Here is a 15,081-nt window from a genome sequence, read left to right on the forward strand (position 1 = left end):
TTATCAGGATGCTCTGACTGACGGTTCCACGAAAATGCACGATGGAAATGCAACCTCTGAACACACTTCTCCGTGTTTTTTAAGAGTCTTCGTTAAAAAATGGTCCACCTAGCCGGATAGACGCTCATTCTTTGTTAAATTCAATTCTGGGTAATCAAGGGAGCCGCGAAAATACAAAAATAAAAAATAATTTGTGGTATCTTTTCCCTTGAAAAGGATGCTCACACTTCATATGGATCAAATTTCAATGGATCTGGATAATCAAGGTCAATGTTCGTGAAAATGTTCAAAATTGAGCTCTGGTAACTGATCAATTTACCCAACGAAGCAACACTTCACAATTGATCAATTGAAATCGAATCAACGCAGATCCCATAGCTCTAGTGCAGATATTATATTTGCTCTTCCACACGATTTGAAGCAGTCAGAGCTGTCAACGTAGTTAGTTGTTTCGTTGGACAAATTGATCCGTACGCTGTTCTTGATCCACTTTTTCTCTTTATTTGTAGGCTGTGTTTCACTTTTGTTCTGCACATTTACGTCTACGTCTCTTTACAGCTAAGTCCTGAATCCTACCTTCTAACGGATAGAACCAAACATCGAACATATCCGTGAACGCTGCTTTTACTCCACAAAACAACGCAAAACAGCAATTTCCTTGGCCATTAAGTGGTTCACGACGTATCGTTTAATTCTTGATAAATCCACCTGAAGTCATTGTGAGGTAATACTGCATGGTTACCAACTTCCAAATGTGTACGACGTCTACGTCTCCCACCACAGACGCCTCCACCTTTAATTTTCCGCCTCATATTACGTCTAGCTGTTCCGTTTCTTCTATTCATTTAAAGATAACCTCCGGATAGGATTCTCTCGAGAAAAAACTTCACGATTACTCTGAGAGGTATTGAGTACCTTCACTTATTCAGTGAGCTTCGTTGTGGTCACCTGCTAATGTCCGTGATGATAATTTCTGAAGAAACACGCAGTGTCAGCCCGAATTCCTTTAAAGTATAGGTTAAGGAAAAATAGCGCACCTGTGATTATTAGACATCTTGTTCGATGATTCTCTAGAACAAAACAAATTCTATAAGTTACTATGGGCACATTGCGATATATTGATTGATCAGAGCCGTGCACATTATCCTTTGTCTTTTGCCTTTTTGTGATAAACTCGCCTTTCTCAAATGTGGAAATTTTATGCTAATATTTTGTTCCATACTTTTACCATATATTTGGTGGTCATTACATACCAAAATTTGAGAACCACGAATGATTGGTGAGAAATAATGGTAGACGACTTTGAATATATATTTTATCTTTCATTAGTGTATTGGAATTTTTTTAATTGATCTCTGCTCCAAAAATAATAGGGCTTCGCTTGAACTGTGAGCAAATTCTTCGTTGCCGAAAAAGAAATAACTTGAAATTCCGTTTCAATGATGTCAGAAGAAAAAATGGTCATTAGAAATCATTCTACGAATTTTTACAGTAGACTCCGACATTAAAAGATTCTACCCAAGCACAAAAACACGTATTTATTCAAAAATAGACAATTTTTTTTCTACTGAATAAGCCATCTAAAACATGAAATACTATTGGAATCAGAAGATTCGCTGGATATAATTTTCTGCCTGTGTTCGGTTTCCTACTTTTGGTGCTTTATTTACAGTACAAACCTCTTAATATTTCATATTTTATTACTTTACTAAATCTTTCATAGATTGTGCTGAAACTGTATTGATCAAAGTGTCTGCCTCTGTACTCGTTTTTATTTTCACATTTAAAAGTTGTTTTGTTCTAAAACCTTAGTGTGAGGACAATTCCTTTTTTTCTCTTTTTTTTTTGTCATTTACAATTTTTTTTATCATTATATTTCTGCAGCCTCTTTATGATGCATGACCCTTTTATAAACACCTCAAACTCTGAATACGAGCAATATCATATTATTTTATGAAAATACTAAGAGATTAGGACATTAGTGCAGCGCTGGCTTTTTGCAGACGAATGCTCTCATGTTGGTCGTGCATGCCATGTCATTCCAATGTCGATAGGTGCTATCCTTCGACGGGTCCTTACCCAAATAATCAGTATGAAGCTGAAATATCACAATTGAGTCCTCGAGCAGTTTGCTGAGTGATAAAGTAATCGGATATTTTACAGTTTGAATTCTAACCTGGGCGCAATGCTCGACACCTTTACTGTCGTTTGGCTCGCCCGGTGCCCAGTTCAGATAGGTGACCGCTGTTCCATCCGTCCATGTCCAGTCTTTGCTAGCAGGATAGTTTGCCTGTGTCAGTCCTATCCATGTAAGATCGCTGTCGTCCTTGTAGTCATTTCCAGACTCAGCAATCTCTAGACAGCAGTACATATTCCATGGACTCACTAACCTAACGTCTACAAGAGTTATAAATATTTAGCGGGTGGGTGCAGCGCAGTCGGTGAGAGGTTCCGGTGTGACTGCAGGGTCATGGATGGTGGGAGATCGCCCTAGCGCCAAATAGGCCTTTCACGCCTCCCGGGTCAATAAATTGGCACCATGCCTGTCTGGGAGGTTAAACTGACTTTACACATTGGCTAACCTTCGGCAAGTCACTGTGTGTGTCAGTTAGACCCACATAAACCTCAAACGATTCTGAATTAAGGTGAACGCGTTGGCGCATCCCAGGTGGATTGATTAGCGCCAAACACTTTATCCTTCATTGTTTGTAAATCGTAGACGATAAGGAAATTCAGTAAGGGAAGGAATAAAAAATTGCAAATGTCTGGGAACTTCATAATTGGGTCAAATTATTCAAAGTTAATTGTGTACTTTGTATTTGCCCATGGGGACTTTTCAAACAGTTGAAACAAAAAAAAAATTCCCCAAACATCGACAACCAGGATCTCTGAAGCATAAAACTACGAAATAAACGAAAAAAAAATCAAGTTTTATCGAAAGAGTTGTGGAATCCGATAACTTTTTTTTTGTTCAGGGAGGTCTTATTAGTCTGAAGCTAGTTATTAAGTACGCGTAGACACCTAGCGCACGGGAGCGAATTCCACCTTTGAACTTCGGTGAAAAAAACCGGGAATTATTTTTGTTCGCTGGCCGTGTACGACTGCAGATGAATACCTAGAAGATTCGTACTGTATGCCAAACAAGCATACAGCAGACATATAGGCGTACATATATGCCAGAAAATTCTGCTCATTTAGAGGACATTAGGAGGTTGAGGAGCAGACGACTCCGTCCAACGTTGGTTCTTCCATATTCACTCTCTGACTCCCAAAAACATTTTTTTTAAGACTAAGGGAATTCGTCGTTTCCAGGAAGTTGTAATTACATGGAAATAAGAACCAAGAACCACAGTGAATATAGATGCCTCTCTGTATGAAACGAATGATGATGACAGATTCGAGCATAAATGAATGAGAAAGCGAATAAATGAATGAACAAATAGAAGAACGAAGGGATGAATGGATGAATGGATGAACAGATGAGAGAGCAAATGACCAAATGATATCCACGAAACATACCATTTACAAAACTGTTTTCCTCAACGCTATGGATCGACGTGAGATGGCCACCGTTGGACGTGCAAATCTCTTCAGCGTTCAGGAAATTTGCCCACAAAAATCTCTACAATAATATATTTATTGGGTTGATACATAAGTAATGGTGTTTTTTTTGAAAATTTAAACTCACGGGAAAAAGGAATTTAGGATTACGTGACCCGTTATTTGAAAGAAGATTTCTTTTTGAAAGAGCATTCCTTTGTCTACAAGATGATTTTCTTTGGTTTTTCATGCTGATTTAATTTTTTTTAATTTTAAGATCAGTAAATAGAACAATGTTACATGCCTTCGTGGTTTAATTTCATATTCATCAATTTAAAATTCTTCAAATTATAATTTGAGCTTCAAAGAGGAATGGATGGAAACCAACTACAGGCCCAGTCCTTTAATCCTGACCCCTTGTTAGAAGAATTTGTTTGTGCGAAAGATAGCTAAACATTCCCAACAAGGAGAATCCGGTATTTTTTAAAGTTGTCCTGATTGCTGAGTTAGAGGTCTGGGAGTAGGAACTTACACGGTAACATGAGTCTGTCGCTGCAAAGTATGCCCATTCCGATTGACAATGTCCAGGCTCACCTGTAATAAAAAACACTTCTTTAGGAATAAGGTGGCCACATACGTTGGAAGGCGGCTCACGTGGAGGTGCTGGACACGTGGGAGTCGGACAAGTGGGACAAGTGACGGCCGGATGAGCGCTCTCGGGAATTGCACAAACGAATGGATGCGCAGTAGAACAGGCAATCGAATTCCAAGTGCCATCCGGAGCTGATGCTATTGCACACGTTGCGGAAGCCGTGGGCTGTCCTTAAAGGCGTTTGGATTAATTCAGCACCGAGTAGTAGCTAGAGAAATTGATAGTTTTGTTGTTGGGAAAATTTCAAAAAAAAATCACTTTAAAAAATTAAGTTAAATCGAATTAAAATGACAATTTCAATGACTATCCTTATTCTAGTGTTTATTTCTCAGTAGCAAACACTAGCTTTTTTCTTTTCTTTTTTCTCAGCTCTCAGAGGACTGGAAAATTCCTACCTGGTGCCCAGTTAGTGTAGGAGACTGGGGTGCCATCAGAATTACTCCAATTCCCTTGTAGTTTATTGATTCCGATGAAGAACGGTGTGTTAATGTTTTGCGTAACAACAGATTCTGAACACTGCTTTTTTCTTGACGTGAATCCATGGGAAATTTAGTAGAAAACTGTGTTCCTCGATAAAAAAAAGATATACATTATGCACTAATTTCGATGATGTGGTAATTTCTAAAGGTGGTGTATCACGAAACTAACGAATTTGGGATTTCTACGGGCAAATATAGAACTAGGGGTGTAGATCACGAGCACGAGCGCAGTTCCTCTCAATTTCCCTTGACCGCCCTGAAAAACGATGTGGGAACCGCCTTGGATCCTACGAGGTACATTAAAACGCGCCACTTTTGCACACGCTCCGCCTCCCATAGCAGCCTATTCGTTAGCTTCATTTGAAGGTTTTGAGAATGAAGAGACCTCATTGATTAACGACCGCTCGCACGTGGGCGCGGCGCGTGCGCAACAATGCAGCCCTTTCACGTGCACTCGTACGATCAACCTCTTACGTGCACTTGCACGATCAACCTCTCACGTGCACTCGTACGATACACAGGGTTCTTGAAGGACAATATTCGGGGATAGTGAGCGGGAGGACGCTCGTAGTCGTAATCTACATCCTGGGCTCTATATTTTTCCGAAGTGACCTCATCTTCGTCACTTTTGTGATAGGCAGCCTTTGAATCAGTCACGCAGTCTTTAGAACTTATTAAGAGGAGTTTCAGCAGAAGCATGTCATCTTTATTTGTAGCTAAGAGAAAACAAATCTGGGCAGGCGATACCCAGCATCTCAAATAGATCGAATTTTGATACAGTCGTGGTCCGACCTCCTTCAGACAATGGCGGAACGAGTTTCATTGAAAAAAAAAGTAGTGTTAAAAGAATATTGGTTACCAGCGAGCATTGCATTCTCAAATCCATTCGTTACCGAAACAATATGTCCTTTGTTGGCGGCACATTTGTCCTCAGCAAGTCCAAACGGTTGTGGTTCCGACACAAACAGGTAGCATCTAAATTAAAGAGCACAATTTTTGCAATGCTTATCAAAGGACCATAACTCCTCTGTGGAATTACCCAATGAAGAAATTTTCTGCTTTCTTTTTCTTTTTCTTTCCTCTTGCTTATGGAAGTCGAAATTACAGGAAATCTTTGAAAGATACATGTTGAATTCTGAGTAACTTCACTGTGAAATTACCCAACAAAAACTTTTTTTGGTGCTAGCAAATCCTTGCCTATGCCGATGGAAATTACGGACTGGAATTCTTTGAAAGATACCTGTTAAATTCTGGATGATATGTGGTACCTATAGGACAGTCCGCAAGCGTTGAAGAGAATATTGCGAACAGAAGCTGCAGCATTGCCGAAAATGACACTACGTTTTATCGCACTGCGTTGGCCGTGATAAAGATGACTTTCATGAAATGCTCTGATTAGGGACATGAAAATGCACTGAACTGTCCTTAGATATTGTTTTCTAACATGGAGGGAAAAGATTCTGGAAGAATCTTGTAGTCCACTTGGACAAATGTGATGACAAATCTGCTAAGGCTATGCAGAAAACTCTTCGGGCTTCTTTTTTTTTTTTGTTTTTTTGAACTATTTCTCACTACTTTTTTGTGCTATGGTGAATAAACAGGATTACACAAACTTAGTAATGTACTTTTTCATTAGTTTTTTTAGCTTGTTGTATTTTTGAAATCCCCCTAAGGTCTCAGTGGGTTAGAATTTTTTGTCGATTTTTTTTGTTCAAATTTTAAACGAAATGGTAGTACAATCCTAAAATCCATCCTAGAAGAAGGTCAACTATGCACAGCTACAGAAGAAATGAAGCAGGAATTCAAGTCCTTCAAACTGAAGTATTTTAGGAGATGGACTGGAACCAAGAAAAACTACTAAACTGGCGAGAAAGATTTCTTGCTTGCGATTGGAATGTTGCCAATCGTACATAATTTCATTAAAAAGAAGGGTAGAAAAAGTTACACATATATAAAATAAAAGAAAAAGAAGAAAAAGAAAATATGTATGAAAGGTATAAAGATAGAAGATGCCCTAAAAACTATTATCTTAGAGGCACTCTCAGAGCAAAACAAACGGCAAAACTAATGGAGAAGGACTCCACTAAGTCTATGTAATTTTATCTATACATTATTGTACTATATTGAAAAAAAATTCTACGAAAAGAAGAAAAGGAGATCTGGAAAGTTCCCCCCACACTACGGAGGGAGTTCGGTGCCCGTCTTTACCAGGGAAGCATCTCCATCTCAACGCGTTACAACACTTCCACTAACTATGTTTTGTGATAGTGTGCCTGCGAGGTTTCTAGATGGAAACTCGCAGTCACACTATCACAAAACATAGGCAAAATATGCCGTTTCAAGACAAGAGAACATTTGAACTACTTCCACTAACTTTACGTTTTAACCATTTTATATTATTCTGCATGCCGCACCTCATCAACATCACCGAATCGGACTTTTTTTGCTCCTTCTCGAGGTTCAGATTAAAATCCGAATCATCCCGCGGCAAGTAGAGTTTCCGCTCTCTATTTCCTCACTAAATGTCCTATCTTGGAGTTTGCAGCAGTTGCTTCTCAATCATCTACGTTTGTCCAGGATTTTGTTAACTTTACACACATTTTGCTTTTGTATTGAACTAAACTGTAGAGGATGGGATGTATTTTCTTTTAGTTTTTAAGTTTTGTTCACTACATAATCTTTAAATTGAGAAATTCATTGAAAAAATTATTCCTGTTCTAAGAGTGATAATTGCCATTGTGTTGTTTTAATTTGGTAAATCGCTTTACCATGATCTTTTCTAAAGGTACATTTTCTGTTATGAACAGAGGTTTTCTACACTTCGATGCAAGGATTTTATTCTCCGTAATTTTCAATTACATGAAGAAATCAAATACTAATAACAGAGACGAGTGTTTTCGTTAGAACCGACAGGTAACACAAAACATTTCAAGTATATTAATTGAATTTTGTTGCTAGAGAACTACTGCAATAATATTGTTCAGAATGTTCAGAAAAAGCAGATGAGGCACAAATTAAGAAATAATCAGTAAATTGAAGTTCGCTGCGAATAAGTTCATTTTGACAAAGACTTTTTAGTGCTTGAAGATGGAAATTAAGATTTACTGCCAACATTTTCATTCCAAATTTAGTTTGAATGAATGTATGGAGCGAACCACTCGGATGGATGCAGACGAAGTCACTCCTGCAAAAAAAAGACCGAGAACTTATTTACAAAGACTTTTTGCCATAATTCCAATCTAGAGAGAATGCCGCGTCCCCGGATGCTATCCAGCCGGGTCCAGTTACAAGACTCATTGACGTGTGGGTCCCGTGAGGAACTGCTACCGGATCCTAACACCCCAGGGATCCGACAAGAAGTGTGCACCGGGCCAGAGTTCATTCGCACGTGGTAGCCACGGGCATCGATGGTTCACCGCGCGGGCTCTCTAACTCTCTAACTCTCTAACTAAGCCTACAGCCTTGCGACCCCGTGCTTTACCCCTACTCTGGCCTCATGCCGGCACATACACTGTGCTCCGTCGCTTGTGTCGATCCACTGGCCGCCGCCATTCGGGCGTCTGCGGCCGGGCTCTTCGAGCCCCGTGGCAATATATACACATACATACATACTTTTCATATAAGTACTGTTTGCCTAGCCACTCTTCTGTGGTTCCCATGCACTCACTGCATACAGACACCATGATCTATTACTTAACCTTCATACCAAATTATACATATACACTACAATACAATGTGAGAGGGGCGGGGCCTAACCAGCCACTAACTAACGGGCCCAGCAAGTGCAAACCCCCAGACGTGTGAGCGAAGTCTTGATCGCGGGAGCATGTGCTCCACTCCGCTGGACAGCCTCAAGGATGCCGGTTACCTCCAGCTTACTGCAGTTCCTCCTCCTTCTTTTGGCTGATGGTATTGCCCGAAAGGTGAGCTGTTGTTCGTGATCTATGTCATCCGCTCCTGGAGTCCGTTCCGGTTACCGCTTGCCAGGTGACATGTTGATGGAATGAATTTCGAAACACGGAATAGGTCCTTTTATAGCAGCGAAAGTGGGCGGAACGAAAAGCTCGCGAAACGGAAGAGAGCGTTGTGACCTTGCCGCGTTTGCGCGACGCGTCCTTTAGATGTTATGCGAAAGGAGTCGCGTCGAATCCGCAACAGGGAAAGTGTACTTAACAGGAATATTTGTATAGAAGGGATACGCTGATGTAAAAGGGCCACAATAATTGCGGTTGTTTTTTTTTCAAAAAACGACATGACGTGAAGCTGCGTAGGCGACTGCACTCGAAGCGGCGCGGTAGAGCGTAGCGGTTGGGCTCGTGGTGGAACCTTTGCTAGCACAAGCCCCTGCTGCAGCCGGGGATGGTTCCTCTTTGATCCTAACCGCTACGCTCCACCGCACCGCTTCAAGAGCAGCCGCTCACACAACTGCATTGTGCTACATGTCGTTTTGACCCGTCCATAGTCACAGATAAGTGTGGGATTGCTGAAACAAGCACCAAAATGAAAGAGTTGTAGGTCGTGAGCGTTGACAAGCTAAAGGCATCACCTCACGAATCTGGCGTGGAGAGGATTTTCGTTCGAGTATCCCTATATCGGTTCGTAGATTATGAATATAGATGTGGTTCCGCTCCTCTCTCCCCGCATCACTGTAAACAGACGGTTTCGAAATGAGGTTCCTAACGACGTACTATATTGCAACGTTCCACCGTTGCGGCCCGCTCCCTCCTGCGATTTGTCGAAAGTCCATTCGGACGCCCCGATGAGCAGTTCATTTCATTTGACGAAGACACAAACCACGCCTGCATTACATTCATAATCTACGACCCGATATAGATAAACTCCAACGAAAATCCAGATCCAGCCAGATTTGTGCGGTGATGCCTTTGAAGGATGGAATATGTTATCTGGTGCCAAAATTGGCGCCTTTAGAAAAACCCCTTCTGCTACGATCGTGTCGACATCTTCTCATTGACAAATCATTAAAAAAAATTATTCTATTGTCTGTAATCACTTGAGCAATGATGAGTGCACCAGTCGCATGACATTAAGTTTGAGATCGAGCACGTAAAGTTTTGTTTTCCGCAGGCGTCGGCGTTTGTGTCGATGCTAAAGTATGTTGCTTAAAAATTTGCAGTCGTGCACAAATTACTGCAAAACTCACCCCTTTCCACAGTAAAACAAATCTGTCTGTGTTGTAGATGTTTGGGATCGAGTTCAAAGTTGGAATCCATTGGGGATTTTGTGGGAATAAGAACGTATTTAATCGAGCATGTTCTAAAGTGGAGTAGACATATCCTCTCGTCATTATGTCTCCAAACAAATTAATCCATTGCAGATCCAACTTCACGTATGTGTAGAAGATGATAAAAACTACACTTTTTTCCAAATACGATGTAATAATCATGGTGTATAATGATGCACTAGTCCATGTGTGTATGAGTGTATGCATTTGTCTGTGTGTCACAAATTTCCAGAAAACAGGGAGACGTGTTCAACGGCGTCAAAAAGGTCCCTCAATGCTAAAAAGTGGTAAAATGTATGTGACGGGTCCCTCGGCGCCGAATTAATGCTTCAACGCCAAAAGGTCATAAAATGGCTGAGACGAGTCCTACGACGTCGGATCGACCCGGCGGCAACAAAAGCGATTTCTGGGATTCCAAAAGTATTCCACGTAATTGGGGAGATGATACACGAAATTGGAACCAGCGAGAATATTGTGAACTAGTAACGTTAAATTTTTCCAAGCGGTTTAGTTGTAAAGTAAGTGAAACGTTGTGTACCATTTTATGGCCCCGACAACTGCATGCGCCATAATGTACGCCTCCGTATACCTACTCGAATGTATCTACTCCCACCATATTTGCTGGATCCTTTCTTCAAAAACTGGGTACATGCTTGCAGAGAACCGCTTAGATTGTAGTAAGCAGTTTTCGTGACTTGACGTAGCACCCTTATCTTTATCAGATTAATGATAGCCTTCATGCCATTTCACGTTTGCGTTCTATTGTTCGTTTGTTCGTTCAAGAGTGAGTGTGTTTCAGTGTTTTCTTCTACCCCGCAGAAGTAGGACTTTCTTCCCGAAACCATTAGTCGATTAGAGTCGGGTGTTGAAAAGGTAATCATACATGGTAGAAAAGTTGGCTACCCTGTGAGAAACCACCCCCAAGAGAGTCGAATATAGAATTGCACGAAGAGAAGATTTTGCTGTGTTGTTGGTGGAATTACAAGCGAGTTTTGTACTATGAGCTGCTCTCATATGGGTACACCGTGACTGCTCAAGTCTACTCTTCCCAACTACAGAAATTGGCAGACGCAGTTCGCCTGAAGCGTAAGAAAATTGCCCATGTTGCTTTACCTCATGACAATGCCCCATGTCACGTGCCAAAGCTTACTCGCCAGAAAGTTGTCGAGCTTGGTTCGAAAATTCTATCGCACCCTGGTTATTCTTCTGAGTTTTTTCTATGACCGCGACTGATAGGATGAACTTTCTTTAACTTTTAAACTAATAATCTCTCTTCACGTCTTTCATACACATTCATACATCTGCTGACTAGTGATTCAGTGGCAGAAGGCTAACCTGCCACCCGGGCGCCCGGACCCACAAATGCACATTTTCACCTTTATGGAGCAATATCGTGACACAAAGACAAGCACACACCTAGACACACAAACCTAAGCTTGTGTTTATGTAGCATGATGTTTTTCAAAGTTTGTATTTTTTTAAACTTGTCCAACTAAAGACCATACTGTATATAATGTGGCCAAACCAACTTTCTGAAATACTTATTTCGCTCCCGTCAATCACAGTGCTTATATCGATTTGTAGTGTGTAATTTATATAGTGGAATACTTTTGTCGCATTTCTGCTGTACAAAAGGAAAGTCAGTGTTGTACCGAACATAAACGGATGACCTCCCACGCGGATTCGATCATCTGAATGTTTCTTTTATATAGTGATCCTGCAGTGAAAGTGAAAATAAACATACTTAAAGTTAGAGAGCGAATAATGTGCTCTGTGTCTATCAGGAATGTATCTGTGGTTAGGAAGAAATCCACAAACGGAACGTATGGAACTAATCGGCAAACTAGTCCATTTTCGGAACTACGATGTCCACACAAAAGCAATAATTCTGCAAAAGCATCCAAATATCCGCAAGATCCAACTAAAGAATTACCTGCTGCAACCTCCTCTTGGATGAAAAATTCTCTGTGAAGTTAGATCTTTACTACAACACATGAAATCCACATCGAATTCTATATTTCTGTAATAGTGAAGAAGTGGAAAGGATTTGAAGCGTGTTACGGTGAATTATTCACCAAAATAGAAAGAAGTAAAGAAAGAAAGAAAGAAGGAAAAAGAAGAAGCGAACCTCACTATACCGCATGTTACAGTCTTCTTCACATGATCGAAGTTCAATACATTTTGACGTACTGAACTGTCCCTTTTTGTAAAATCTAGCAAAATAGCACATGTATCATGCAGCCAGTAGAACGAGTAGAATCTCTGCAATATCAGGTCACAAAAATTACACGTAAAAGTGAAAAGGAGTAAAATAAATGAAATAAGGAAGTGTTAAAGGCAGCATACCACGAATCTGAGGTGGTGCGGATTTCAGGTGGAGTAACCGTAACCTGCGGGGTCGATCATTATGGAGACGGGGCTAGTTCCGCCCATCTCTCCCTGCATCACTGCAAACAACCGCCTCCAGAATGCTGTTTTGTACGAAGCCATCTATTGCAACGCTCCACCTCTTGCGCCGCCTCCGCCCTGCGATTATTCGAAAATCAGTTCGGACTGCCCCGATAGGCAGTAAGGGACGCTACGCGTGCAAGGGTGGGACGCTGCATTAGAGGGCATCGTACAAAACAGCATTCAGGGGTCGGCTGTTTGCAGTGATTCAGGGAGAGATGAGCAGAACCACCCGGTCTACATAATCTACGACCCCGTATACGGATTGACTTCACTTCTTGATTAATCGCGGGTATGTCACCACCCCACGCGATTACCCGCATTCCCGTGGTGGGTAACGTTCGACACGTAGTTCGCCAGTACCATCAAACATTTCCCACACATGCAGAAGTCACATAGATGGTTCGCCTTATCTCACGAAAAATTTGCAATAACATGAAGCGGAAAGCGCGTAAACTGGATCAGACCGCTCAGTTTAGTGACCGATTTACCCCCTTTATATCAGTTTATACCAGTGTAAGTGATAGGAACCACTTTATCCGTGTCCATTTCATCTCTCATTAAGCGAACAGTTACTCCGTCGACTAAACTGAGCGATCTGATCCATCTCAATTCTGGATTTCAAAGCTATAGCATTTTTGCTTTAAGATAACGAATCATAGACACCGCTAGAGAGGATCCAACAACGAAAATATCCAGAAAACATCCACCTAAAATCCACCACCCCACGATTTGGGGAGTGCCGATTTTAGGTAACCTGAACGTAGTTCAGTACATCAAACATTACACATCAGAAGTCACCTGATGGTCCACTTCATCCCACTTTCCATGTATGAAACGGAAAGGGTACACTGGTTTAGCGACGGCCACTCCCTCTCAATAAGAAGTTCGATAGGACCCAGCCTTAGCCGCGCCCACTTCCGTACCGCTTTTTAAACGACAATTACCAAGAAACTGAACGGACTCACACCCCATTCTGATTTTAAGCTATTTTGCATTTTTGCTGTACAAACCATAGAAATTGCTAGAGAGGATCCAACCGCGAAAATTTCTAGAACACTACTTTGAAGACTTGTCAAAAGAGTTGCTTGTACTAAGCAAGCTATGGCCATGCACAACTTGTCGAGATTCACCTTGAAGGGTCCCGTGTTGGAAGAGTAGGGACGCCATTCTCTTTTGAGAACATCAAATACGAAAAATCTCAAGAAAAAGTGATGCGTATCCGGCTGGTCGTTGTGCTGTTGAATTTCCTGAACATTTTTTTTCTGGTTTTTGATACAAAGTAGAAGGGTAAACAAAACAAGGGGTTTGTCTGCTACGATCTGATTGAACACATACACCTCTCAATCCTAAGTACATACGTACCTTGTAATCAAAATCAGCTGCATATCGACCTGATGGTGTGTACGACCAACTGTATATCATTTCTTTTCTGTTCGACCTGAACAAGTAGAAGCGTATGAAATCAGATGAAAATAATAAAACAAAACTCCAAACGTTGCATACTTATCGGTTTCTTCGACGTCTTCCATTCGGTTCACAGCAATCCAATCTCCTTCCATTGCTCTACCACTTGGTTAGTATTAAACGAGTTAAATGAAACCTACGACACACGTAGTGATCATCTCTCGTACTTATCACAACCCAGTACTCATAATAATGGGAAGATAATAAGATAGCAATAGTATAAGATAAGGATAACAATATTCATACGTATGGCGAACTAAGTGTGCTCATCCGAATGGGTTCGAGCGTAAGAGAAAATTTCCCCTCTTTATCTTCTGAGGGTTCAAATTGGTACCGCTACCTCAGAAAACATTGAGACGAATCCATATCATCAGAACTTTGCGCCCGTCAGTTCAGAAAGTAGTGAATATGGTCCAATATTGTCAAACTGGTAGTCTTCAGGCTACTGTGATATCTGCTTGCTGCACTCACGTCAGAGAAGAAGAAGATGGCTAAAAGACGGCATTGTGGCCTATATGTGAACAGTTAGTGGAAGGGATCTATACTCGGGTCAAAACGACATGAATCTCGGACAGTTGGGTAAGCGGTGCGGTGGAGACAGCGGTTGGAATCGAGGTTGAACCATGGCGAACTGCAGAGATGGGTGGCGGTAGCAAGGATCCTTACACGATTCCAACCGGTACGCTCTACCGCGCCGCTTCGAGCGCAGCCGCTTACGCGATCCGTGCTTTATGTCGTTTTGACGGCTCAACTTACTAGCTAGAACATGGAAAATCACAACCGTCTGTCAAATAAGCCTGATCTCTTTTGCTCAATCCCATTTATCTAATCCGACGTTGAAGGACGGAATTTTTATCGCAAGAAAATTAAAACAAAAGAACCTGGGCAAATATTCTCAACACCATATCAGGTGTATCACTTCTTTAAGAAGTGCGTAATTACACCTATTCTAGCACACTTTACTATGTTAAGCAGCCCATGCACTTAACCTTATACGATATAGATCGTTAGCGTTATTAACGAGAAAACGTAAGCTGTACTTTCTGGCAAAATGTGACCAAAATAAGTATCCCGGGAATAAAAGAGGAGTTAAGGGCATCGTATCACGAAATTGACCTAGTATGCGAACCTGATGGAAAGCATAAAGTTCGGGGGGTAGATCATGAATATGAACGCCGCTCAATCTTTCCTGCTTGACCTGTAAAATGGCGCGGGAGACAGCGTTTGTTCCTACGAGGTACGTGATTACGCTT

At 41.3% G+C, this 15,081-nt stretch overlaps 1 protein-coding gene across 3 annotated transcripts; it reads right to left on the bottom strand.

Moving 5' to 3' along the window:
* Window positions 1-1,978: 1,978 nt before the first annotated feature.
* On the bottom strand, window positions 1,979-13,923 carry RB195_000434 (uncharacterized protein; the record flags this gene model as incomplete). Of its 3 annotated transcripts, XM_064196778.1 has the most annotated exons (16): window positions 1,979-2,098; window positions 2,177-2,355; window positions 3,520-3,622; window positions 4,073-4,134; window positions 4,195-4,362; window positions 5,531-5,646; window positions 7,784-7,855; window positions 9,683-9,777; window positions 9,833-9,945; window positions 11,443-11,604; window positions 11,658-11,801; window positions 11,857-11,933; window positions 12,042-12,175; window positions 13,495-13,611; window positions 13,727-13,802; window positions 13,868-13,923. In XM_064196778.1, 16 exons carry the CDS (start codon window positions 13,921-13,923, stop codon window positions 1,979-1,981), a joined length of 1,794 nt encoding a protein of 597 aa, XP_064052657.1. The 3 variants fall into 3 exon arrangements, with proteins under 3 accessions (XP_064052657.1, XP_064052658.1, XP_064052659.1); XM_064196777.1 differs by lacking the exons at window positions 1,979-2,098; window positions 2,177-2,355; window positions 3,520-3,622; ... (1 more) ...; window positions 4,195-4,362; window positions 5,531-5,646 and having other exon boundaries at window positions 7,609-7,855; XM_064196776.1 differs by lacking the exons at window positions 7,784-7,855; window positions 9,683-9,777; window positions 9,833-9,945; ... (5 more) ...; window positions 13,727-13,802; window positions 13,868-13,923 and adding exons at window positions 4,588-4,701; window positions 5,912-5,994.
* Window positions 13,924-15,081: the final 1,158 nt, after the last annotated feature.

Source organism: Necator americanus, chromosome IV (genome assembly GCF_031761385.1).
Source record: "Necator americanus strain Aroian chromosome IV, whole genome shotgun sequence".
NCBI lineage: Eukaryota > Metazoa > Nematoda > Chromadorea > Rhabditida > Ancylostomatidae > Necator > Necator americanus.